Below are 25,807 nucleotides of genomic sequence, written 5' to 3'. Positions count from 1 at the left end.
TAAACTCATTGGCATGCACTTAAAAGGAACCCCGACAGTTGACGTGTAGGTAGAACGTCGAAAATCTGGTTGAATGTATAATAATTTTTACATGTTCAATATCTTGTTGAACTCTTGTGGTGAAAAATTCCTGTAGAGTTAACTATACAGAAATGTTACCCTTTACCCACGGCATGGCGTATACCCGTCTTCATTATCCCGGTTGGGAAAGAATGGGCGGAAATTTCCACGAAACCATTTATGTCAGTTACTTCCAATAATATGGCACTTTTGGTATATATGGAAAGTAGAAAAATACTGGATTCCCCGGAAAAGACCCATGGGGCGCAAACAGAAGACAAATGTAAGGGTGTCCTTAACTGGCAGCCTGTCTCCCCGAGCGCTTCTTATGATTTAATGCCTAACAGTTGTGAGAACAAAAAGTTGGCAGGAGATAATCCAAGAATTTACTTTGGCTAAATAATGGATTTTTTCTGAATCCAGGCTTCGTAAAATAGATTATTGCGTCACGGCGTAGTTTTCTTTTAATTAAAATATTTTTGAGAAGGATTTGAAGCAACGTTTTGATAGATGAATTAGTTTGAATATGTTTTAGTCCAAAATACCATTAAAACACACAGTTTTTATTCGGGAAGGCATGTTTAAACTCTATTTTATTTCATTTTATTTTATCACCTCTTTTATATACATGTATATATCATAAACGCGCATACTACCTATGAATTAATAAACAGAGTAATAAAGAGCAATAAAATTATATTTTCCTAGCGATTGATATTATCATAGCTCCATTCATTTTTTGGAAATCCACGATTTTATAATCATTATCTCTGATTACAGAATGGACTGAAATGGGTTAAGTTTAAGATATAACTCACTTGAATGTCATGACTACCCAATTATCGGAACATGTAAGGCTGCATGCACATAATTACAGGAAACAATTTATGATCTTTTAATGTAAAACATCGTTAATAAAGATTGCGAATATTAAAAAACTCACTGAAAACAATTACATTATATATACACCTATGGGAATAATAAAAAAATCGAAGCCTATCTTCTTTCTTTTTTCATTATTTTAAACCGGCAAATATTCCTATAATTAAGACATTTCATGCATTATCATAGATGATAAAAAGTAATCAGCCACGGATCATGATGGAAAGTATACCTATCCCATTTTTCTATTTTTTTTATACCTTTGAAAATAACGTTACTTCTATTTTCCTTCTCTATAAATCATTCTCGGGGCTCATCAAGTAATGAATAATTAATAAGAATGTACAGTGTATGCAATGTACCATAACTAATATCAGATTTAAAAGTGTAACCCACACACCAACAGGAAATTAACCATGCGATACAGCATGTTTTAAACGACGTAAAATATTTAGATTTTGTAATGTATTCTTGTATCTTCTCAAAAACTTTATCCATTTCTTGTCTCAACTACGCAAAACATAACTCAATAAAGTGCTATTATTGATAGTCTTTTTATTTGTTTGAACGAATATTGCCTGATATTACAGCCATGTTTAACGACGCAATTTACCATGGAGACAGAACCACATGGAATTTGTAAGTTTTCATTCTTATTCCGAGTTAACATGGTCTAGTTAAAATGACAATATAGAAGTGGTATGTACTTAAAGCCTGTTTTTACTTTATTCACTTTACACCAATTTGATTATAATCCATTCATAATTAACTAAGAAATCTTTATTCATGGTCGCAAAACAATTTAGTCAATTTTCGAAAACAGTCTGAATTTTCTCAAACGCCGATGTCATCGTAGTGACCAACAGTTTATAAGGAATGTTTACTCAACAGCTGTATACTAGCTGGCAGTATATACTTTCAAACGTATATTGTGCAATACGTTTCAAGGTAACTAATTATTTTGTTGATGACCTTCGAATATTGTAATATTGTCAAAGCACATTTGAACGGTAACGAGATATACTCAACAGTGCTCCTTTAAGATACGTTATCTAGTTTCACTTTTTCTATAGGAGTTGTTCTTCTTGGTAACATCTTTCTGTACACCACTCTGCAGACCAGTAACAAAAAGCTACAGAGTTCTCCAATAGTAATCGCTGATAAACCCAGCCATAGACCCAACTGACCACCAATATCACTGATCAAATTCATTGACTGAAATATATTAGAAATAAATAAAAAATTTAATATCAGCTATCCACTGTGGTCCCTTTGATATGTCACGAAAAAAGGTAAAGTTAGGTTAATATTATCGCAAAATCTTACATCAGAATTTCATCTCTATTTTTCTGTTATAACCAAATACTTATTTGGTATGGTTTTAGGATGTGTTTGACTAAAGCCAATACGGACACAAAATCCCAATCTCCAAATATTATTTCAGATGCAATATGCGATCTCATCTGAATTCTTCCCTAGCAGATTGAAACATTCTAATAGTAACTCAGATACTAAGCAAACAAGCATGTTCTGAACATTTTTAAAAACTGAATATACATTTTTTTACCTCATATGATTTCTTATCTTCAATTCTTTTGAAGACCAATTCTTGAAAATACACGCGTAGTTTTACAAATTCTGTTGAGCTGAAATAATCATATATGAAATTAATTATAAAGAAAGTTGTTTCCATATTTTTAGCCTATATTATTAAAACAATGGCCATATTTCGTTCATTTCTATAGTTTAAATCTTGTTATATTTGTCTCTGTGACGACTGAGTCTGGAATAGTGTTTAAATATAACAGCTTTCTGTTTGATATGAGAGGGGCGGGTGGAGATGGGTAGCCAATGAAATGTTTTTATAGTGGGACTTTGTTCGCAGTGATCAAATGCGGACTGTTTTATTTGTCTTTGTGGCGATGGAGTCTGGAAGAGTGTTTAAATATAACCGCTTTCTGTTTGATATGAGAGGAGCGGGTGGTGATAGGTAGCCAATGGAATGTTTTTTAGTGGGGCTTTGTTCGGAGTGGTCAAATGCAGACTGGGAGTTAAATATGAATAGTGACCGCCAACACAAACAGGTCTGATACGTAATGAGCGGAGACCATCGGAAAGGTAAACAAACCAAACGAAATTTAATTAATTCTTTAAATTAAATTAGACAGGTTCTGAGTACTAGTATGGTGATCGTGTTTCAATCTATTTAAATTTCGGCCATCCCATGGTCTTGAGAGTTGACTGTAGGTTTGTCATGCGAATAGACAGATTTGCATCTCGAAAATCAGACAGCAACAAGATTGAGGCCATTGCCATATTATTATAAAATAAGTAATCAATGCTTTTATTATAATATGTAAGTCAATAATTATGTCTAAATTATAAATTATATAACATTTGAAATGAAATGAAATGAAATGGGGTTTAACGTCCTGCTGTTCTGCCCCTATACTGGGCTAATGAAGACGGGCATACGCGCGATACAGTGTGCTATGAGGGGAATTTTGCCAGGGCAGCGGCACAATCGCCTACTCTTATATCGAATTCCAGCTGCCAAGGGATCTTTTAGTGCATTCCAATGTATACACGGGACTTCGGTTTTTCGTCTCATCCGAAGGACTAGACAGCTCTCCTTGGCAGGCCCTCCGTTCTGCACCACTGACAAGGGGAAACGCCAAAAGAAATACCAATAGGCAGATTTAGCTTTTACACATGATGCATCTTTCACGATGGCACGTAAATCAAAATTTAATGTTCATAATATACAATACTTACTCCAATTTTGAATATCCTCTGAAATTACTGCTACTACTTTCCACCCTACGTGTTAGTTGATTCTTCAAATATAATAGAGAAATTGGTAAATAAGCTTATGAATTTAGAAATTCTCCACACCCCTCGACATTAAAAACACGAATTAGAATTTAATAATGGTCCATTTAAATCAATATCTTATACCGTAAAGGTATGGGCTCCTGATATCCAATAAGACGCAATTGACATTTTAAAATTACTCTGCAATAGTATCGGACGCCAATTGTATCGTTGCGCCTTGATGAACGAGACAAAATGTCAAAGCGTAAGACTACAATGGATAACTTGGCCTAGGAGTACGTCAGCCAAAGATAAAAAAAGAGTACATTCCAAGTGATTTCAAACAACAGTTCTATGTTCAAACCATACTTCCCATGTAGACTGGACTAACCAGGCACAAGCGAATGCAATTCGAATTGGACTTATCACGTATTTCGACGAACATAACTGTTTAGACACTATAATCAAATTCATAAATTAAATATAAATCAAATTATATATTCATATTACATGTATATTAATATCTGTTTTAGACCCATTTTCGCCCATTTATATAATGTTTGGTGTTTACCTCTCTATAACGTTGTTATATGTAAGCAAACGTTATTTTGGCTGTCAATAATGTGCGAATTTGGGTTCTGAAGCGCTTATTCGATGTTTCCGGACATAGTATTCTGCTGTAAATCGGTATAATATTATATAATTACTATATATGTATAATTTGCAAAGATTTGACAGGATTTGAGTTACATGGGTTGATAAAAATGTCGCGAAGTGTCATTTAGTAGATGACAAACGCGCTGAAAAACATAATTCGATGAATGAGAACAAATAATAAAGACAGAACATAAGCTAGGGCAAAGCTCGTTACTCCAATGCTCACAAAGTTATTTTTTTGGTGTGTCTTATTTTATTTGTGCGACAAACGCGTGTTTGCCTGATGGAGCACACACGAGATTGTTAATGTCAAATATTTATTGTATATACCATCGTAATAATAAATGTTTACCTCGTACGAAGAAGAGGGCCAAGCTGCCATGGAAATGGATTTTTCATACCTTTGTTCACTGCAAAAGAAAACAACAGAAAAATACATTACAGATGATCTATAGATATCAAGATTCATTGGTGACATTAAAAAACATCCAAAAAAAAGTGTAGATAATAATAAACAAAAAGGTTGTGCAATATAAAATATCATATATTGATTTTCATTGTAAGTGAATATAAATAAATAAAATATGTTAATTGGTTATTGTTATCATTATTTTATAACATAATGTGAGGCCATTACACCTTTAATTCCATTATCTCTAAGTACTGGTAACGGTCATCCCCAATTTCGAAAATGTATAGTTCAGTTCTATCAGTAGGAAAGAAATAGCGAGCTGAAATCTCGGGGTAATTGTATCAATTTGAACAGGCGACTTTTACCCATTTTCTGGAGAAAGTCTGTTTTGTGTTTAACTTATCTTTGAGTTGTTAAACGAAATATAGTTATACATTGTAGAACCATGATCTAGGTGTCTAAATGTATTTCTCTAAGATCAACCAAGCCAGCGGACACAAAAACATAAGATATAATCAATCACATCAAACAGCACATTCAAAATGAATTAAAAGCATATTTTGTTTAAACTTAAAAATAAATAAATATTGGAAATAACTTTTCAAGCTCATTTCACTTTTGATATGGTTTATAATATGTAATTTAAAGTCCTTTCAGTGTCACTGAACTTAAAATTAATCTAAAGAAAAAAACAGTTTCCAAAATCCAAGATGGCGGAGAGTGAAATGACTTTTATCTGACAAATCGTCCATTTTAGATAAATGTTGGTTGCCATTTTGAATTTCCGCCATCTGGATTTCGGACACTATTTTTTTTCTTTAGATTAATTTTAAATTCAGTGACAATGTAAACCCTTTAAATTATAAATTGCAAACCAAATCAAACAGTGAAATGACTTTAATCTGATCAATCGGCCATTTTGGGTTCATTTTGAATTCCGCTATCTTGGATTTGGGGAAGCTAGTTTTAGAGATTATTTTTCAGTTCAATTACAACAAAAACCTTATATTTGATATATTACAAGCCATACCTTGTGTGATAATCACCCATCCTATCTGGAAATTCTTTTTTTTTTCAAATTTTGGAGGCCATTTTTGAAATCAGACAAACCCCAATCGAAAATGACGTCATAGATAAATCTTTTTTAAAAATCGTGTTTAGCTAGCAATTTCGCCTCTGGAAATGATTTGTAAAAAAAATGTCTTATTGTGACACCCGTAGTTATATGTATATCAATGGATAGGCGGCCATTTTGGAAAAGATGGCCGTAACGACCACCAGGGGGTGCTGCTGAGGTGGATCCACATCCCAAAATAATCAGTAGGGTTGATGCCATCTATGTGCCAAGTTTCATGCTTTTAACCCAAAGTGCACGATATTTTGCTTAACCGCCCAACTAAAACAATAAAACACATTGAAACAATTTATTGCCGCTAGATTCAAGAACTTGATACGTAGAGAATAGGCTTTGATTGTCTGGTTTACACTCCTAATCCAGACCAGAATAAAATATATCTTACAACAATTAGTTAACTACCTCAAACATTTCGTGCGCAAAGTTTCAATAATATATCCAAATTTCTCTTATCGCAAATGATGATGTCACAAGCGATTCACATCCCCGAAATAGTCCGATCGTCAATGTAAATCCGTCGGCTTTTCGGGTAGAAATCGTGGAATAAGCTTTATTTTGTAGGTTTTGATGTTTGATTACAAAAAACCAATGTTGACATTTTTTTTGAGTAGGTCTTCACAGTATGGCAGGCCATTATTTGAGGGTAGCCATTTTGCGATAATATTCCAAATTATTTTTTATTTTTATCTTATTTATAATGTTATCGACATATCAACTGTGATTTGGCAATGTATTAATATTGGCAGGGTTCATGACTATACTTCAGATTGTTTTCCATCATTTGACGATGATATTTCCAAGATGGCGCCCATTTTAAGCGGGAAAATCGGTCGATGCGCTGATTTCGATTAAGTAGTAGTGTTTGGTGTTAATATATATGTTTTCGGGGTCACAAATCCCATTCCTGACATTTACAACCTTGTAAAATGATCACATGTTCATATTCTTAGCATATTACCAAGATGGCGGGCATTTTGGGCGGGAAAATGAGACGATGTGCAGATTTTGATTAAGTGGTAGTGTTTGGTGTCAATATGTATGTTTATGGGGGCGCAGAACCAATTTCAGACATTTATAACCTTGTTAAATGATCACATGTTCACATATTTAGTATATTTCCAATATTGCTGCCACTTGTGGTGGGAAAATCGGACGATTAAGTAGTTGTCTTTGGTGACAATATATATGTTTTCGGGGAGGCGGATTCGATTTCTGTCATATACAACTACGTAAAATGGTCGTATGTTCACCAATTTAGCATATTTCCAAGATGGTGGAAAGTTTTCTAAACACATTATTAACATTTATTTATCATCGATTTTCCTGGGAAAGTAAAGCCTATTCCTGGCATGAAGGCAAAAAGAGGATAGCGGCAGCGTCGTGCTTACGCCATGTGCCCATCTTGCGCCTGCAACGACCACACCAAGCGCTTACTACAAGATCTTTCTACGCTCATGGCCAAGATCTGGCTGCGCGAAAAGTGTTCCCACCATGATCTCGCGGTTACCAGTCAGACCGGCATACTTTCTCACCACACTCCAGTGATTTGCCTACCAGGCGTAAGGCGGTCTCTCGCCACGACTATAGAGACTGTGCCATGCTCACTCGTCCTCATTCACTTTCAAAGCAGAAAACAACCAATAACCAAGCAACCAAGAACATTTCATAGTTTTCTTGAGGTTTCCTCTTTGGGTGCGAGACTGGAGCTGACGGACGAGGCTCAGTATCTTCCCTATATATACATACAGGTCGTAACAGCGTAGCAAGCATATGGCCAGGAGCTTCGTTCCAGCCTGGCAGCAACGCGGATGATAGTGGTGGGGACGTGGCTGTAAATGAAATCCTTGCCAAGAAGCCCTCGTAGCATAGATTATGGTATCAACTGACATCCAAGATGAATGTAGAACGAATATGTGGAATGATATTGCGCTGGAGTTCAACTACTTCATTGTTGGATAATATAATCAATGGGTAAACTCGGCACAGGCTTCCAGGAACATGCTACAAGCTTATACATAGCAGAATTGGATTCAGAAACCTTTACAGTTATGTGTTTAGAAAACGTCCTGCCACAAACAAAAATATGCTGAATGTGTGAACATTCCACCATTTCACGCAGTTGTAAATGGCAGAAATAGAATCTGCGCCCCCGAAAAACAAATATTGACACAAAAACGCGACTACGTATTCAAAATCAGCACATCGTCCCATTTTGACGCCCGACATGAAAGCTATATTGGAAATATGCTAAATATGTGAACATGTGATAATTTTACACAGTTGTAAACGGCAAAAATGGAATCTGCTCCCCAAAAAATATATCCTGGTACCATAGACGACTACTGTGGATTCTGTGCCCTTGAAAACATATATATTGACACCAACGACGACTACTTAATCAATATCAGCACATCGTCTTATTTTCCCGCCAAAAATGCCCGCCATCTTGGTAATATGCTAAGTATATGAACATGTGATCATTTTACAAGGTTGTAAATGTCAGGAATGGAATCTGTAGCCCCGAAAACATATGTATTGACACCAAGCACTACTAATTAATCGAAATCAGCACAGCGTCCGATTTTCCCGCCAAAAATGGTCGCCAACTTGGAAATATCATACTGAAATGATGGAAAACAATCTGAAGTATAGTCATGAACCCTGCCAATATTAATACATTGCCAAATCACAGTTGATATGTCGATAACATTATAAATAAGGTGAAAATAATAAAATAAGTTGGAATATTATCACAAAATGGCTACCCTCAAATAATGGCCTCCCATACTATGAAGACCTACTCAGAAAAAATGTCAACATTGTTTTTTTTGTAATCAAACATCAAAACCTACAAAATAAAGCTTATTCCATGATTTCTACCCGAAAAGCCGACGGATGCCAATTATGTAACAAACCGAATCCGACTAAAAACGGTAACTGCACTTTACCTAATGTACAGTAAGTCTACGGTTGATTGATGAACTGTTAATGAGTGTAACCATTGATTCAGCAATGTGCCTTACTATGGTTAATGGACTGTTAATGAGTGTAAGCATTGGTTCAGCAATGTGCTTTAATCCAGGTGGAAGTGATAATATCTGTTATATTACAGGAATTAATAATTCATATAAAACACAATCGTTACTTTTCGTGATGATAAAATCATATCTAGTAATGTATCTATATTTCGGTACGTCTGTCTTTGTTTTACAATTTCTTCTAGCTTATTAATTACTATGAACGACTGCTGGCTAAACCGTTTTACTTACCTAATGTTTGCATATATATTTGATAATACGAATAATGTCCTAACGCTTCACACACTTAAAAGAGTCAGTCATGAAAAAATATTTTTACAAACCAACATTAGGAGACCACATTTCTAAGGAACAATCTATTTATCTACATTTTAATTGTTGGAGACAAACTTGAATGTCAATTTCCACAACCATATTGTAGCTTATCAACAACCATTAAGTATTTGAACCGACATTGTTAACACGCCCTTCATTACTTTACATTGTGCTGTTATACATGATGATCTACTGTTACACAATAATTTATTTATAGTTTAGTTCATATATTTTCACGAGATTTGTGGTTACGGGGTTTCACAGGGTCAAACAACCAAAGTTGGATTCCACAAACAATAATATACTTACTAACACGCCTGGGGGCATTTGGCATCACATGCTTTATAATCAGCTTGCCTTGTTGTCTTTATATTTTGTGCACACCATGCTTGGAAAATAAATATTAATTTTCAATTTTACAAAAACAAGCGGTTGTCATGCAAGATACGCCCACATTTTGCATGAAAAAACGATTTTTGTACAGTCAAGGACCATATTCCAGGAAGTTACGGTCCAATACGCACAAATATCGCCAGGAACCCAGATTTTTCGGATATAAACATACATATCTTAAGTTTTATCAAAACGGAATAAATATTGTGACCTCTAGAGGGTCCAAAAGCCAAAAAAAACATAAATTTTCGAAAAATCGTTGGCCATAATCAAGGAAGTTACATTCCGATATGTGCGAATATCGACAGGAACCGTGATCTTTGGGTTGTAAACATACATTGCAAGTGTCATCAAAATCGAATACAAATTTTGACCTGTAGAGTGTCCACAAGCTAAAACGTGATTTTTCGTACAATCAGGAGCCATAATCAATGAAGTGACGGTCCGATACATGCCAATATGGAAAGGGGTGGAAGTCTTTGGGAGACAAATCTACATTTCAAGTTTCGTTAAAATTGGATAAAAATTCACAAATACAATCTGGACAGAAAACTGGGCGGACGGACATTATACGTCCACAAAAAAATGTGGTAGTTGGAGACAATCTTATGCATCGGAACTGTTAAACTTAAACACAAATGTCGCAACTTGCTGCACAATAATTATTTGCAGTAACCAAGTATTATATACAGTTGTACAACTTATGACAGACACCCACATAATTTTCGGGAAGTGGGTGGCTTAAAGTCGCAACAGAGACAAACCCTACCATCGATATCTTATGCACAGGGATTTTTAAACTTTTACAAAAAAAAAAAAAGTCCTTTATAAACCAATAATTACTTAGCGACAGGAATGTATCATAAATAACAAGTAGAGTGTGGCTTTAAGCTGCAATTGTTTTTATATGTATGGATTTTAATTGGTGTCGATGTTGATCGAGTCTTCCATAACCAAGAAGATTAAATCAATTTAGAAAACTAAGAATTAGTGAAAATAACTGGTATCCTAGAGCTTATCAATACATCCATTCTATCTGTAAAAAAATACTGTCTAATAAAAATAAATGTTTTATTTTTTTTTGTTCTTTGGCATTAAATTACCTATAGTATTGTTGGTCATGTTGCACACATTTTCTATATTTTCCACATACAAAGTTGGGTTGGAACAGTTACATTCTTCCATAATCAACATCTGGTAGCAAGTTTTCATACACGATAACTTGGAATAATTTGTCTTTAAATTTTTCATATAAATATCCTCTATTAATCCTTTCGTAGCACAGTCTGCGTGTGGAGGTTCCAATCTTATCATTTCAACCTAAAAGAAACGTCAAATTATCAAACCTTTAAGTAATATCTAAAAGTGTCTCCCAATAAGTTAAGTTGCTATATATTGTATCTAAAAGAATCACTATGAATATTACTGAAATGTCAAAGACAGCTTGATATATTAGAAAGCAAAGGCCTTTGACGTTCATCAAAATAAGGTTTAATAGTATTCCCATAATTGTATCAATATTTTGTTTGATTTTCGTTACCACATATCAATTTGTGAAGATATGTAAAGAAATGCTTAGTGAGTTTAACCCAATAAGTTAAGCTGAAGTTCTTTGATGTTCGACAAAACAAAGTTTAAGAGTCTCCCCATAATAGTATCAATATTTTTTTTGTTACCACATATAATTTGTGAAGATATGTAGAGAATTTCTTACAGCGTTTAACCCAATAGATGTTGCGTAACCCGGTGATACAGAGATACCCTCCTCTACAGGAAATGGCATGGTATTTCGTGGATGAACAACAACCTTGACACCTGCTTCTGGAGATAGAGCTGGTATGTATTCACTCTGTTCAAGGTATAACTCCAGTGAAAGGCCTGGAAAACAATAAATAAATCGTAACGGACTGTGCATTTAGGCACTTCAAGAATGTATCAATTATTTTGACTGACAGAAATCATAACTGCGTTCAGCAGATGATATGAAATTAAGATTGGGAATTTGAAGGAACCATTTACATTATAGAAAGTTGGGCGGGGTGTAAAAGATGAATAACAACAAGAAACGTGTGGCCAAGCTCTAGGCTATTTAGATCCCCATTTGAGAACATTAGTCATGGAATTCGAGAATCTTTTTTATCGAAGTGTCAGAAATATTTAGTAAAGATGCTTTTTTAAATATCAATTTTGGGCAGGAAGTTCCCGAGTTATTGTCCTGGGCTCATTCGAGTGTTATTAGAGCTGGGCAAGTTGAAATTGTTTCACTTGCTATTTTACAGAAGGTAATACTGTTAATATGTATGGTTAATTTCAACTTAAATAAGCATTATCACTTCGTCAAGAAATTAAATGTCTTAAAACAACAAAAAATTAAAATTGTCGATTTAATCAAAGTTATGAACATTTAGCAACGCATGATAACAGGTATCTTTGTTTACAAACTATCCGGTTCTTATATTGCGGTTTTGCTTAGAGATATTTTATCAGGTACTATTTATAGTTTTGTTATTTAAGCTGTTTTATAGTAACAGTAATATTAATTGACGAATCTTCAGTAATATCCGTATATACTGTAAAGATATAATTAACTTAAAGTGGGCTGATTAAACAAGGATATAGATTGGAAGAATACTTTATAATTAATTATACATGTAACTATGTATCAGGGACTGGGGTCCATACATGAAAATATTATTACTATTTGGACAATAACGTTTAATAGTTCTATTATTGTAATGAAACGGGGTTCATAAAGAAAACACTCAGGGAGCGGAATGCTCTATAGACATAAGCTATTTCGCAATCTCTTTCGGTAAACAGGATAGAGAACATTATTGACCGTTTTTTTATTAATAAAGAAAAACAAGTACATGTACATTCCGATAAATGTATGCTGCTATACCAATGACTTGTGTTAGTCCCGGGCACGATTTGTTCAAGGCTAACACTCTGTTACAGTCTTTGCCTGCAAATGGCTTTTCCATTTTAATGAAATCGGGGTTTAGGTCAGGAATTCAGTAAAAGTAATTCAAGATTTAAAAAGCGGCACACGAATTTTATAATCTGATATAACGGTTTATTGACTTATTTGGTATAGGAACAAGAAACATACACAGAATAAACCCAAACATAATTGTTCTCACCAAATAAAGGTCCAGGAAACTTAGCTTTTAAAGAATCTCCTTTATCTGGATGGTTGAATGTAAAACAGTTTCCATACTTGTGATTGTGAAAAGTTGTAAAGTTCCTGTATAAAATCAATAGTATTTCATCAACCTTCAATTATAAAGGCGTTATCTGTGTGCCTTTCCGGAAGAATATTTCTCCAAACAACTACCTCCCGCTGACAAAGATGGGTGGGTGAGTAGAGAGCTGGCCAATTAAACAGGGAGTCCCGGGTTCACTCCCAGTGTTGGTCGAGAAAGTTTTTCGGGATTTGCCTGGTTCAGGAGGTCCTGGCAAGAAAAAGCGTCCATTAGACGCTTCCTTCCAAATCGAAATAAGGGTAGACCGTAGCGCCGCCGTTAGGGCAAAATGTCCGGCATAACAAGCCGGTGATTTTAGTAATTGCGTACCAGTTTAAATACATGAAAGACAGATACACTGTGATTTTTAGTGAACATTTAAGATTTTTGCCTTGTACAAATTCACCATAAACTATGAAAGTATGGGAACATGCCCATAATCTGGAAAATCAAGTTTTCGTATAAAGTTAGGGGTTACAAATATTAAATATTAAAGATACATTATGTAAGATTTAGTTAAAGAGCTGACTATTATTGCTATAATAGCATAAAAATAGATAATGTAAAATGAAAATATTGAAAAATGTATTCAAATTATTTCATTCTAAGCCAAGTTATCACTGTTTTTAGTTTTGACAAGATGTGTACATTGTGGTTATTAGGGCAATGGTATATTGGAGATTAGCCTCGCTTTCCTATTTTTAAATTAAATTCATAAATGGCGAACCGTTCTAATCTAGTTAAAATCTCGAGTATCCGATGCCATCGAGAGTTGATTATGGTCTTGTTTTGTTAATAAATGTCTAACTAATAGTTTATATATAACATTTCAGGCCTAAAGAAAGACCTGCAGTAGGCAGAATTAGCCCTTGTCTAATGTATGTTTAAATATGCCCATTTGAATATCCAATTAGTGTAGTGGGGGATAACTTAAAGGCTCGATATGTGTGGTCTCAAATATTGAATTCGATATATTTATTCCACATGTCCTAATAAACAATCCCACCGAGTCTTTAAAAATAGCTTACTGTAGATATCTGCTTTCGGACGATTCATTCGTATGTATGATAAAGCACCCATGATTAAGTTGGAAAAAGAAATCCAATATAAAACAAAGACACCGGTCTTGACCTTAGTTTTTCGTTTACATCGTATTTCTTCGCCCAGGTTTTACCATTCCTAGTCGTGGTTTAGCCAATAAAAGTAACCAAGGCACTGTTTCACAAAAACTTATATACCCTTAAAATCGTCTTAAACTAAAATTATATCCTAACTTAAGATAGATGCGTTTCACAAAACGGTTTTAAGTTAAGCATTTTTGATAAAATCCACTAAAATAATATTTTAAGTTAAAATTTTATCCTAACTTAAAATTGTGGCGTTTCACAAAACTATTTTAGGGACATTTTTAACTATGATTTTATATTGGGGAAAAATCATTTTAATTGGGTAAGATAGATAGGAATTATCCAATAAGAAGTGTGGCACTTCGGTATTTTCAAAGTATCACTGAAAGGGTGGGTCTATGGGACTGACATTTCAAATCTTGAGATCGGAACCTGTGATTTTTGGTGTATTAGTTTTAAAGTTGTTAAAGGGCGTATGCCTCTATTTTTTTAGTAGGCCTACTATAAATGGGTCTAAAACACATATTAATGTAATATGCGTGTATGTAAAGTAATTTATATTCAATTTTTTAAACAAAAAAAAGTAATTTCTAAGCAATTATAACAGTCCAAACTGAACGACAATCGTTTACGTCTAATTAGCCTATTCTTCACGTTTTTTTTTTCAAATTATTATTTCATCATTTGTGAATCAGCCATTACTATTTACTGCCGTATAATAAATAGATAGAACTCAATGACCATTGAATACCGCTCGGGTTATTCAATGGTTCAAGAGAGTGTATCCCTGCGCAGGGATAAACTCGAGTTAACCATTGAATAACCCGAGCGGTATTCATTGGTCATTGAGTTCTGTTTTTATTCTATAACTACATACAAATCTCAAAATACACTGTACTATCCAGATTATCAAAAAAAAAATCAGCACCAATAACGTTAGAATTCATCATAAGTTCCGCCCTTTTTTCTTTCTTTTTGACAAAAATTGTAGTTGCCTAGTGGTCACGTCATTACTGTTTGACGTAATTCTGAAAGTGACGTCATTCTGGACAAAATTAGTACGTTTTTAAGCCACTGAATTCAACCATAGGTTATTCAATGGCTGTATTCAATGGCTGTATTCAATGATATTTGCTTGTATTTGCATGTAGTTATAGAATAAAACTACGAAACTCAAGCGATTTAGTTTATCGATACGCATTATTTCCACTGAAGCCTGGGCTAAATCTATTTGTTAAGGCCAGCTGAATTTTCGTCAAGGTCGCTGCGATGTAAATAAGGTTAGGGCACGTGATTGTTGGCGAGATTGTAGGTTAGGGTTAGCGTAAGCATTAGGGCTAGGTCGAGGGTTAGGATTAGGATTTGTTTAAAAAATTGGCGCTTGAAGTTGGCCTTATCAAATAGATCTAACTCTGAAGCTTGCGAGTAAATCAAATGCAAAGGTCACGAAAGCACCATGCAAGTTTAAGGCCAAACCACTGATACATTTTTGCAACGAATAATAGGCAATAAACTCATTTATTCCATCTCTCTATGACTGTCTGATCATGTGCAAACATTGCTAAAGCGTGTGAAACTCTTCCCATTGATATTGTAACCGTTGGTTCAACTATATTTAAACTAAAATCAATTAAAATTGCATTTTAAATTATATTCGTGAAACGCATAAAATTTAAAACTTCATTTTGATTTTTATTAAAATGTATTTTAGTGATTTTAACTTAAGGGTTTGTGAAGCAGGGAAAAGGGGAATAAAAGCATTAATGCTTGAAAAATTATTGTGTTTGTATTCTCCCATCTGGCGATTTACACTAGTGATAATATATGTCACTGTATCGTCACAACTTCTGCGAGAAATATACCAATAGACTATTCAATACACTCCTGAATTATGACCGTTACGGTTTTCACAAAAAGAATTATGGACAGAGGACTAATGAAGGGCATAGGCTACGACAATACATGTTCAGCTCGAATGAGTGCGTATAGAAAAAACTTACTGCGGCGAACATTGAAATCCACCATATTTGCAACTAATCATGAAGGTCTTCAAGGAATGTCCCACTGAAATAGCTAAACTCTTATTTACTTTTGCTGACAAATATGCATACTTAAACGAAGCATCGAACTCTGAATCTGTCGTATTGTAGAACCCATTCACGCTTTTCTCGTCTAGGATATCCCATTGATTAAAACCAGTACTGATATAGTTCTCAAAATCGGCTGTAGATGATGTCGTCGTCGTCATCATCTGGTGGCCTTCTGTGGAGTTGTTAACATTGTTAACTGGATCCGAACTCGAACCCATAATCTGACCGGACCCCGAATCGTGCCCTGGACCCATTCCTAGAAATAAAAGTTGTATACAACTTTGGTACAAAATTCTGTTAAATTCTTAACTCAAATACCCAAGGTTACAAATTAACCCAAACCTGTTATTTTTAATATACTTTATATACTGTATATACTTTAATTTAAAGATAATGTTCTTACCCATAGCTTCCGAAAACATTTCCTTAGCGGCATCATATAGGCTGTTACCCTCAGAAAATTGATCTTTCCGGTAACTTAGCATTTGGTCAAATGGAGGTGAAAAGAGAGCTGATGATCTGACAGGGTTCATATTGCACACAGTAACACTAGGAAAATCCAGTTCTGTCACACTATTTATTTCTATTTTTACATCTGACGGATATGAGAAATATCTGAAATAAGATTTGATGCATACAATTAAAGAGCAAGGTTAACGACAACCTTTATCACATGGCAAGTTAAATTCAAAAGAGTTAAACTTCTTTCAATTAGTTTCAATTAGTTAAGAGCATCGATACCGCTGCAATATACGTCCACATTCCTGGGGGTCATGGCATGCACCAAAATAAATAATTGCAAAGTTCCAAGATGATCCATTCAAAATCGCAGCGTGCAGACGATAAACAAATAAATTCGGCGTGGCTCTGTCCCTGAGGGTTGGATATGGAACAACATAAATAGGTACAACCCTATGTTGGATCACGCCGAATTTGACCCAAATCTGTTGATAATTGCAACCTGTATATCATTTACAGACAAAATATTAACAAAAAGTGGGAGTGGAACCGCCTAAAGAGGGGGATGGGGAATCATGCACCAAAATCAATAGTTACCGTCCTTAGGGTATAAAGAATAAGTATACCAAGTTTCAAGGTTATCCATTTAGAATTGTGGCCTTCAGACTCTAAACACAAAAAAATGGGCGTGGCATAAACAGGAGAAATAAATTAAAAACACCACAAATTGGAATAGGGGCGTACACCAAAAGCAATTGTTGCCGCCCTTAGACTATAAGGAATACATATGCCAAGTTTCAAGATTATCCATTCAGAATTGTGGCCTGTATACGATAAACACAAAAATTGGGCGTGACTCTGCCCCTGGGGGTCGGGATATGCACCAAAATCAATAGTTGCCATCCTTAGGCTACAAGGAAGAACCCGATACATCCCCACAAAATATTAGATTGATTCAGTTGATACCGACCTTAAAAATTGGAACAAATATATTTTAGTTCAAAAATAAGCAAAAAATGTGAAATTTTGGAACCAGATTTGGGTGATCTACTATTCGGACAATAATTAATTTGGACAGACAAAATATTGGGCATTAGTAGGACAACTCGGGCTCCTACCGAGTTTGAAGTTCTACTGCTAATGATACCCAACTCGCGCTGAAAATTGAATTTAATGAAAACCGAAGTTTGCAGGGGCATGGATCAAAGTTTAATGTTACCCACATATAGCAACCTTCCTACTAACAAAATAGAAAATGACTAGAAAGGCATAAACAGGAGAAATAAATTAAAAACACCACAAATTGGGATAAAATGTTACGTTTATAATACCCCAAATGAAGTATATGTATGGACACCTTTACCAATTAATTAATTCCATTTAGTCGTTAGCAAGGATAATTTAGGCATGGGAAAAACAGAGTAAAATGAGAATTAGCGTTCACTGGACACAAACTAGGTCGTCATTATGAGACTAACATATAATGGTGATGCATATCTATATACATCTTTACAAAGCTCATACATGTATATTCCATTCAGTCGTTAGCAAGTGTGATTTTGACTTAAAAGAGAGAAGTGGGGTTTTACGTCCACTCCACACAAACTGGGTCATTATGGGACTAAACTATGGTACAATTTTACTTCGATAATTCACTTGAGCGAAAAGAGAAAATCCACGAGGTGGGACAAACAACACTATACCGTGTCACCTGCAAGCTGTCACACCACTTAACTAAGCTTATGTGTTAGACCAGGGACAATATAAATCATCTTATATGAATATGATATGGTAAGCATTATTCCATACTGAAATACCCGAAGGCGAAGAGAGCATAGGCCAAAAACAGTACTACAAAACAAAACAGCACTCTGGGGTCCAAAAACTTGAGGGAAGGTCAGAGAGCATTTACATTCAAACATAGGAATCTAAGTAAGTGAGCACTTCTGCTCGAACGTCGGAATATGTAGGAGATAGGCACATGAGGTCAACATTATCCCGGAGTGCCATAAATCCTGTTGTGATCTATGCCATCTTTCCCTTCAGTGATTTCAATACATGAACACTTCTAAATGTTTCTTCTTATGGTTCTTTTTTTACGTGAGCAGGTGGACAAGAGATATATCAAGTTTATGATAGTCATGCCAGTCAATAAATCTATAGGATGATCTGCTCCTAAATGCAAAATTATACACGAATTATGACTCTTTGTTATGGCTATCAAAGTCAGATTTTGACACGAGGTATATAGAAGTAATGGTGATAATCGGTAGTCATTGGGAGATAATCGTTGCTGAAAAGACACAGCTTTGGTTAAATTGTGCTGCTATAAAACCTTGCCATGTCAGCCCATACAGTTATGCACTTCCGTGTTACTATTGTGGGAGAGTGATTTTATTGGGGAATATTTTAAAGTCACCAATACTAAGTTTTAAATGTTAGATAATATGTTCCACTTCACTAGCTTTAGCTATCCTGTGTTTCTATCGACTTTCTATCCACTATCTTAAGTTAGAGTGACTTTCTTCTCACTTTTGGTATCTTGTCTTGGTTTTAACCTTTGAACCTGAGTATATTGTGGTCAGGTGATTTGGTATCCAGGGAATGTTTGGACACTTAGGTAATAGAGTTTGAGGCAATAGGTTGACTATTTTCAGTTCTCCATATTGCAACTTATTTCTGAATAGTCATAGTTTAATTAGCTAGTTTTAGATATTTCATTTCTAATATAGTTTATATAGAAGTTAGATTAAAGTATTCAATAGTTCCAGTGATTGCCAGGTAGGGTATGTATTATATTGTTTTATGTAGTTTTATCATAGTTTTCAAAGTCTTGGTCATGTTGGACATATAGTGTCAGACATATTGGATTTATAGTAAAATGTAAAGTTCCTTGGGTTTAGTAATGGTTTATAGTTAGTATATTATACATTTCACCACTTTCATTCAAATATACTTTTAAACATCTATTGCATATTCACACATTCATATATTTTATTACAGATCCTTCAAAGGTACTTCACCTTTGACAGTCTGTCTAGCCAGCAAAACCCCTCTCTAGGGTAAGCTACTTATTAAGTGTTTAGTTATTTAGATTATTTAGATTGGTATTATTACATACATATACTTTAACTTGTAGCTGTCATACAAGTTAGCAGGATGAAGTTAATTATATAGGCAGTATTTAAGATCGTGTTTAAGTGATTAAGTAAAATGGATTTATAGATAGGCCTATGTAGCATGTATCTAGTATGTATATTTCTACTACTAAAGTTATGATGCTATTATTAATTTGTAATTGTGTATAGATATAGATTTTATCAATTCAACATATGTATTATTATATATATTTAGTCTTATTTATTATGTATTTCAGGGTTTCTGTTATATCTGAATAAACCGTTGAATCGAACCCTTGGTGTGGTTTTTTTTACAACTAGAGAATGGACCCCCCGTAACACTATAACTACTGAATACAGATGAACATAATCGTTGCCTGATCCCGCAAAATTATACACCAGTTACGCCTCTTTCCTACTATGACCGCGAACGTCCGATTTTGTCACAAAAACTTCAAGATTTTTATCCAAGATAGCATATTTGGCACGAGGGACGTTCAAGTAACAAAATATAGTAGTAATATTGTAATATTGATAATTAAGTCATGTCTGATATTTTGTTGACGAGACATTCGATCAATTACATTTTCTCTTCTGTATATAAGATAATCCTGAACAGTTTTTTTTTATATAATTATTAAATGAGATTCTAAAAGTGAATTATTAGGGAAAACGCACCGCATAACCTGATAACCGCTTGTAGTAGAACCATATCGCAAAATAGTTCCAGGTTTTGACTGGATTAAAGATACTATTCAATTGCGCAACATAATAAATTGACTTAGCAGAGTTCGATATAAAAAAAATGACAAGAAGAAGTTTCTGTTAGAGCCACGGCTATATCCCTATTAAAAGTCAAATCGGAATCTAACCACGGCGAGTCCCTAGTAACTCACAATTTTTTAAAAAAATGACCGAAATAAAACATAAATCTACATTTGGTACAGAATCAGGATATTTCAAATATTTCTAGAACTTTTGATATGATGAATTTTCATAGCTCACAAATGTTTTCATACTTTAACATTGAAAAGCGATATTACAAATAACAATATAACGCTCATACAATTAATAAAAATGACAAATGACTTTTTTTATTCAATTAGTACAAATCAGTATTGCTACACTTGTCAGAAATACGATTGGAATAGATGAAAGATAAGATCAAACTTTATTGTACTAGAACATCCACTGAGACGAACAGAATACTATTATACAAAGGGAGGAATTTATAAAATGGTTGATTAAAAAGCTTATCAGAAATGTTCGTAAGAAGTCCATACAATACAGTGTTTGTTATAATTGCCGACATTAGATCTACATTAGTCTAATTTCAATAACTTACACCAATCAGATTTTCACAGATTGTCATTTGAAAGTTGTGGATTGAACTGAATACAACAGATTGTAGTCAAATAAACTTGACGTAGATGTGAGCGGAGTAACCAACAAAATATAGGGGCCTCTGGGTGAAATTTAATGTTCCTTAGATAATAATAATATGCATATAGCACATAGTCTCCTGTTATAAGTCAGATAGGGCCTAGATAATCTAAAAAAATCTCATCTATAATTCATATTTTAGTATTATTCATGAATGTTTTGGACGTCGTTAAATATGAATATAACAACTGAGATCGACAGGTAATTTAGTTATTTATTAAAGAAGTCAGCATTCCGCCAATATCCAGAAAATGGGAATAAAATTATTTTTCCAAGTCCCGATATATTTATTGAGAAAATAAAAACTATCCGTCCCTTATTAGTTGTTACTAGTGTAGATATGAACGACTTGCCTTTGTTATGCCCCATTGACAGTTTCACGCATTTTGAATCCGCAATGGTAATCATTAATGCGTACCAATGCGGATGGATATGTATATTTCATCTGTCAATCAAATAGTTCGTGCCGTTGCTGACCAACCTTTGCTCATAGTACGCAAAATCTGTCCGCACTGGTGCGCATTCGTACCATGTTAGTTGTCTGTCATGTATCCCGCACCGTCCATCATTGTCCCGTTGCAGTACGCAATATCTGCGGATAGTTTGCGCAGGGGACCGCGTACTAACTTGCGCTATGGTACGCCAATTCCTGCACTGTCAGGTATTGGTTACGCTAGTGTACTCAGTTTTAAGCATGCGTGACCATTTTGTGAGTCATTTTATGGCACGCACTGGCACGCTTCATAGAAATAGTATATATAAAGGAAAGGTATTGGGATATGGTCCATTCCGTCGGCAACTCTTCAAAATGATGAACTCCAGAGACCTTGAAGAAAGGAACCTTACTTTGCAAAACGTACATCTTTCAGCAGCTGCTGGTCTACTACTTTTGGAAGAAGATGAAAGTGAACGAAATATTGTTCTACAATCAAAACCTGACACCGACAGACCGTCTGCCTGCAGCAAGAAAAGAAAAGTCAGGAGACTCTGGGTGAGGCAATGGTTGACAAGGAGACAACGTTTTGGCCATTATGACCAGTTATTGTCGGAACTACACAAGGAAGATCGCAGAGGTTACCGGAACTTCCTACGTATCACCCCCGAATTGTTTCAAGAGATGATTGAAAAGTTGACCCCACACATGAAGAAGAATAAAACATTAATGAGAGAACCTCTTGAAGTTGGCCTGAAGTTAGCAATCACACTCTACCAGAAGTATGTAAAGCTATCGTCAAGGTCTACAAGCCAGAAGTATTAGTTTGTCCTAGAACAGAAGACCAGTGGAAGACTATTGCTGAAGGTTTTAGAAACAGATGGAATTAGCACAACTGTCTTGGAGCCGTTGACGGCAAGCATGTTGCTATGAAGAAACCCCCCTCGGGTGGATCCTTCTACTTTAACTAAAAGAACTTTCATAGCATCGTGCTCCTTGCAGTGGTGGATGCTGCGTACCAATTTCTGTACCTTGATGTTGGAGCGGAAGGTGGAGCTTCTGATGGTGGAACATGGAGCAACTGTACGTTATACAAAAAGTTGTGAAAACGTGGAGGCCTCTGATTGGTGCGGCGTCTGTGAGTGAAGCAAACCTGCCAATGAGTATATGAGAGTAAACTATGAGCACCAGTGAGTAAATTATGAGCACCAGTGAGTACACTATGAGGATCAATGAGTAAACTGTGAGCACCAATGAGTGACACACGTCAAGTGGCGGGAAGAATTCCTGACCACTGGCAGATACCTACATCAACCCATGAGCACCATTGCTGATCTTGTCGTACCAGTGATGAACCTTGCGCACCAATGCGTGACATTGAGTACCCCTGAGTGCGTGACATAATTTCCATTGACACTTTTACGCACCGGGTATGCATAGTTTGCGCATAGTTTACGAAAATGGTACGCCCTGGAGTGCGTGGCATGAGCTTGGACAAATCCAAGGTTTTGGGTCGGCACTGTCACGCATGGCACGCAATGGTACGCATAGTTTACGACTGTTTCCCGCGATGGTACGCATAGTTTCCGTCTTGGTACGAACTTTAGCGTACCAAAGCGTACCACGATTGCGTGAAAGTGTCAATGGGGCATTAGTTGTTACTGTATCGGCTAACAGCAGGCCCCAAAGGCGCTGAGTCGATCCTTGCCACTGCTACTAGCATGTTAAAATGACTACCAACTTTCTACTACTAGCAGGTTAATAAAAGGCGGGTCGGGTTGGGTAAATGAACTCAATAAACATCTTAAAAGTTTATGAATTGGGCTTCACATTTATATTATATCAAATTAAAAATAAATCCAATCTTATCTTATTATAACGCCGATATAACACCAATTAAAAAAACTTACCTGTCTAAGAGTTGATAACATTGGAACGTTAACCACCCAAGACAAAACAAAAATGTTAGAAACCATGCCAATCTTTTAAACACACTTGTAGCTCGATATATATTTACTATCGCAGTGAAACTGGTGTCCTTACAAAAACTTCCTAGTTGTTCCCGTAAACGTACATTTTCTGGTCCATGTATCTTTGGCCAGGCTGTTGTTTTTGATTGCTCCATAGTGGGAGTAACCATTAAACCCCGATATCCTGAGATTTCCTTCAAAAGGTTAATGTTAAGTGTAAATTTCAATTTTGATAAACTAAATTCATAACATAATTAATAGGCTGTCGTCACATCAAAATATGTACTTCTGATCATACCGTATCTTTTAAGCGATTACTTGAACGGTCAAATAAATAGAATGGCAACGCATTTGCAAGCCCCAACTGTATCTATCATAAATAAAGCTAATCTTAACTCTGCACATTATCAATTGGACTATATAAACCCCTCACGTTTTTTTTTTTATATCCAGCTAACTGTTTGTATCAGATCGATAAAATCCGCACAGCAAATCACGACGCGTTATATAAATTAAAGAGTTAATATGTTGTGGTGTATTAAAGATTTAACGTCCATTACATTAAATATGATATTAATGACCGGTTGATTTAATTAAATTATTTACACTTAATGGGTTGAAGTTGGTAAAAACACCAAATAATAAAGTCCGTGTATATCAAAAGTCGCCTTAAAAAGTCCTTGTATATCAAAAAGTCACTTTAAAACACACTTATAAAATCGCTGTAGTGAGAAGAGAGAGTGAGAGAGAAAGAGAGAGAGAGGGGGGGGGGGCATCTTCTCCTTTTGTCATAATAAAAACAGTTTAAAATAGGAGGCCCAGCTGACCGATGTTCGCGTGGGGAAAAAGAATCCGCTTGCTTGCTCGCGGTAAAAACCACATAGCTGGACTGGTTTAAAGTTAGTTAAAAGTCCTTTAATATTACGGTTCACAACTTCAGTGTTTAAAAGTTAAAGACATTCCATTAGGGTTTTTCTTACCTATGACTCTTCCTAGACAAAAGTTTCCTGAAAAGAAAAAGAAGAGCCAGCAGCAATTAGCTCAATTAGAAGGAGAGTTATTGTGTCCCAAAAAGTGTGACGGACAGGCAGACAGACAGACGAACCCATTTTAATAGCCCCCTGCTTTCTTCGAAAGGCGGGGGACAATTATATTATTATGTCGATCAAGATACCACAAAGAAAGTAGGCTAGGGCATATACTACCGCATTACCCTATGGCTAGGGTAAACTTGTTGGAATTAATAGTTAATGATATATTTTCGCCGATGAAACGTGAACATCAATAAATGAAGCGAAAGGTTATCGAGAATCGAAGGACTGTGATACTGATAGTGATAAGACAAGATACTCTGACCTAATCCGAACACAGCCTGTAGCGATTGTTCTTCTTCGCTAGAAATGATAGAATGTTCCGAACCATCATCGTCAGCGCTGTTGCTCGCATTTCTAATTGACCCGTTATGATAGGGAAGAACATTCGGGGCGAAATCAATGTCTGACAAGCTGTCAGTTTCTGCCGATGCCGAATTGAAATATACATCGACTGCTACACGAGTGTAAATGAAAATGAAATGAAATGGGGTTTAACGTCCTACTGTTCTGCTCCTAACCTGGGCTATGTCGCCTCTTACGTCATGTCACGTGATTTAGCTTCCGAAAGTGTTTTTTAACGTTATTTGTTACTAAAACTTCTTTAAAAAATAAAATCTGAAATGCATTAATGATTGTTTGAATTGAGTATAACTTAGTAGTAAGTGCAGGGGGGCTGCACACAAAATTTATACAAAAACAAATACACGGACAGGACATCATACTCAGGAAAACACAAACATACAGACAATTCAAAAAAAGTGAATGGATCCGGGGGCTAGCCGTAAGCGTCCACTGCGCTGTACAGTCCCGGGTCTGTAGTGATACAGATTTCACTCAAATTTGAAAACAATTAGGAATACAACCCAAAGAACCCATTGTGTAATGCCAGCATGAGTCATGATCTGCTATATGCTACACGAAATACGAATGTAAGCATATGTAGTAAAATTCAACTATACAACAAGTAACCACATCGGTGAAATGTATAAAAAAGTAGTCTAAACTCTTAAATTCAATAAAGAAAACGCTTCAGTATTCAATACATATAGGGTACATGTTCCATCGTCACAAAAAAATCAAAAACAAAACTGAATACAAAGAAGTAAGTAGGAAATGTCGAC

At 35.3% G+C, this 25,807-nt stretch overlaps 1 protein-coding gene across 1 annotated transcript; it reads right to left on the bottom strand.

The window, feature by feature from the left end:
- Nucleotides 1-1,480: 1,480 nt before the first annotated feature.
- Nucleotides 1,481-24,002, bottom strand: LOC126818424 (degenerin-like protein asic-1). The gene is made up of 11 exons (XM_050545839.2): nt 23,533-24,002; nt 16,572-16,783; nt 16,079-16,424; nt 12,850-12,953; nt 11,421-11,584; nt 10,810-11,026; nt 9,623-9,701; nt 4,766-4,823; nt 3,718-3,779; nt 2,510-2,588; nt 1,481-2,157 (listed from the first exon to the last, which is right to left on the bottom strand). The coding sequence occupies exons 1-11, from the start codon at nt 23,760-23,762 to the stop codon at nt 1,981-1,983; spliced, it is 1,728 nt and encodes a 575-aa protein (XP_050401796.1). The 5' UTR covers nt 23,763-24,002; the 3' UTR covers nt 1,481-1,980.
- Between the last annotated feature and the right edge of the window lie 1,805 nt (nt 24,003-25,807).

This window comes from Patella vulgata, chromosome 4 (genome assembly GCF_932274485.2).
Source record: "Patella vulgata chromosome 4, xgPatVulg1.2, whole genome shotgun sequence".
Lineage (NCBI taxonomy): Eukaryota > Metazoa > Mollusca > Gastropoda > Patellidae > Patella > Patella vulgata.
Note: the sequence above shows the minus strand (reverse complement) of the source record. Positions and strands in the feature narration are given on the sequence as shown.

Bases quoted from the DNA above. Each gene is read 5' to 3' on its own strand.
- LOC126818424 (XM_050545839.2), bottom strand. From the start codon at position 23,762: ATGGTTACTCCCACTATGGAGCAATCAAAAACAACAGCCTGGCCAAAG. The intron at 16,425-16,571 runs GTAAGAACATTA...TTTTATTTCTAG, and splicing joins AATGTTTTCGGAAGCTATGG to GAATGGGTCCAGGGCACGAT. The intron at 11,585-12,849 runs GTGAGAACAATT...ATTGTTTTCCAG, and splicing joins GTTTCCTGGACCTTTATTTG to GCCTTTCACTGGAGTTATAC.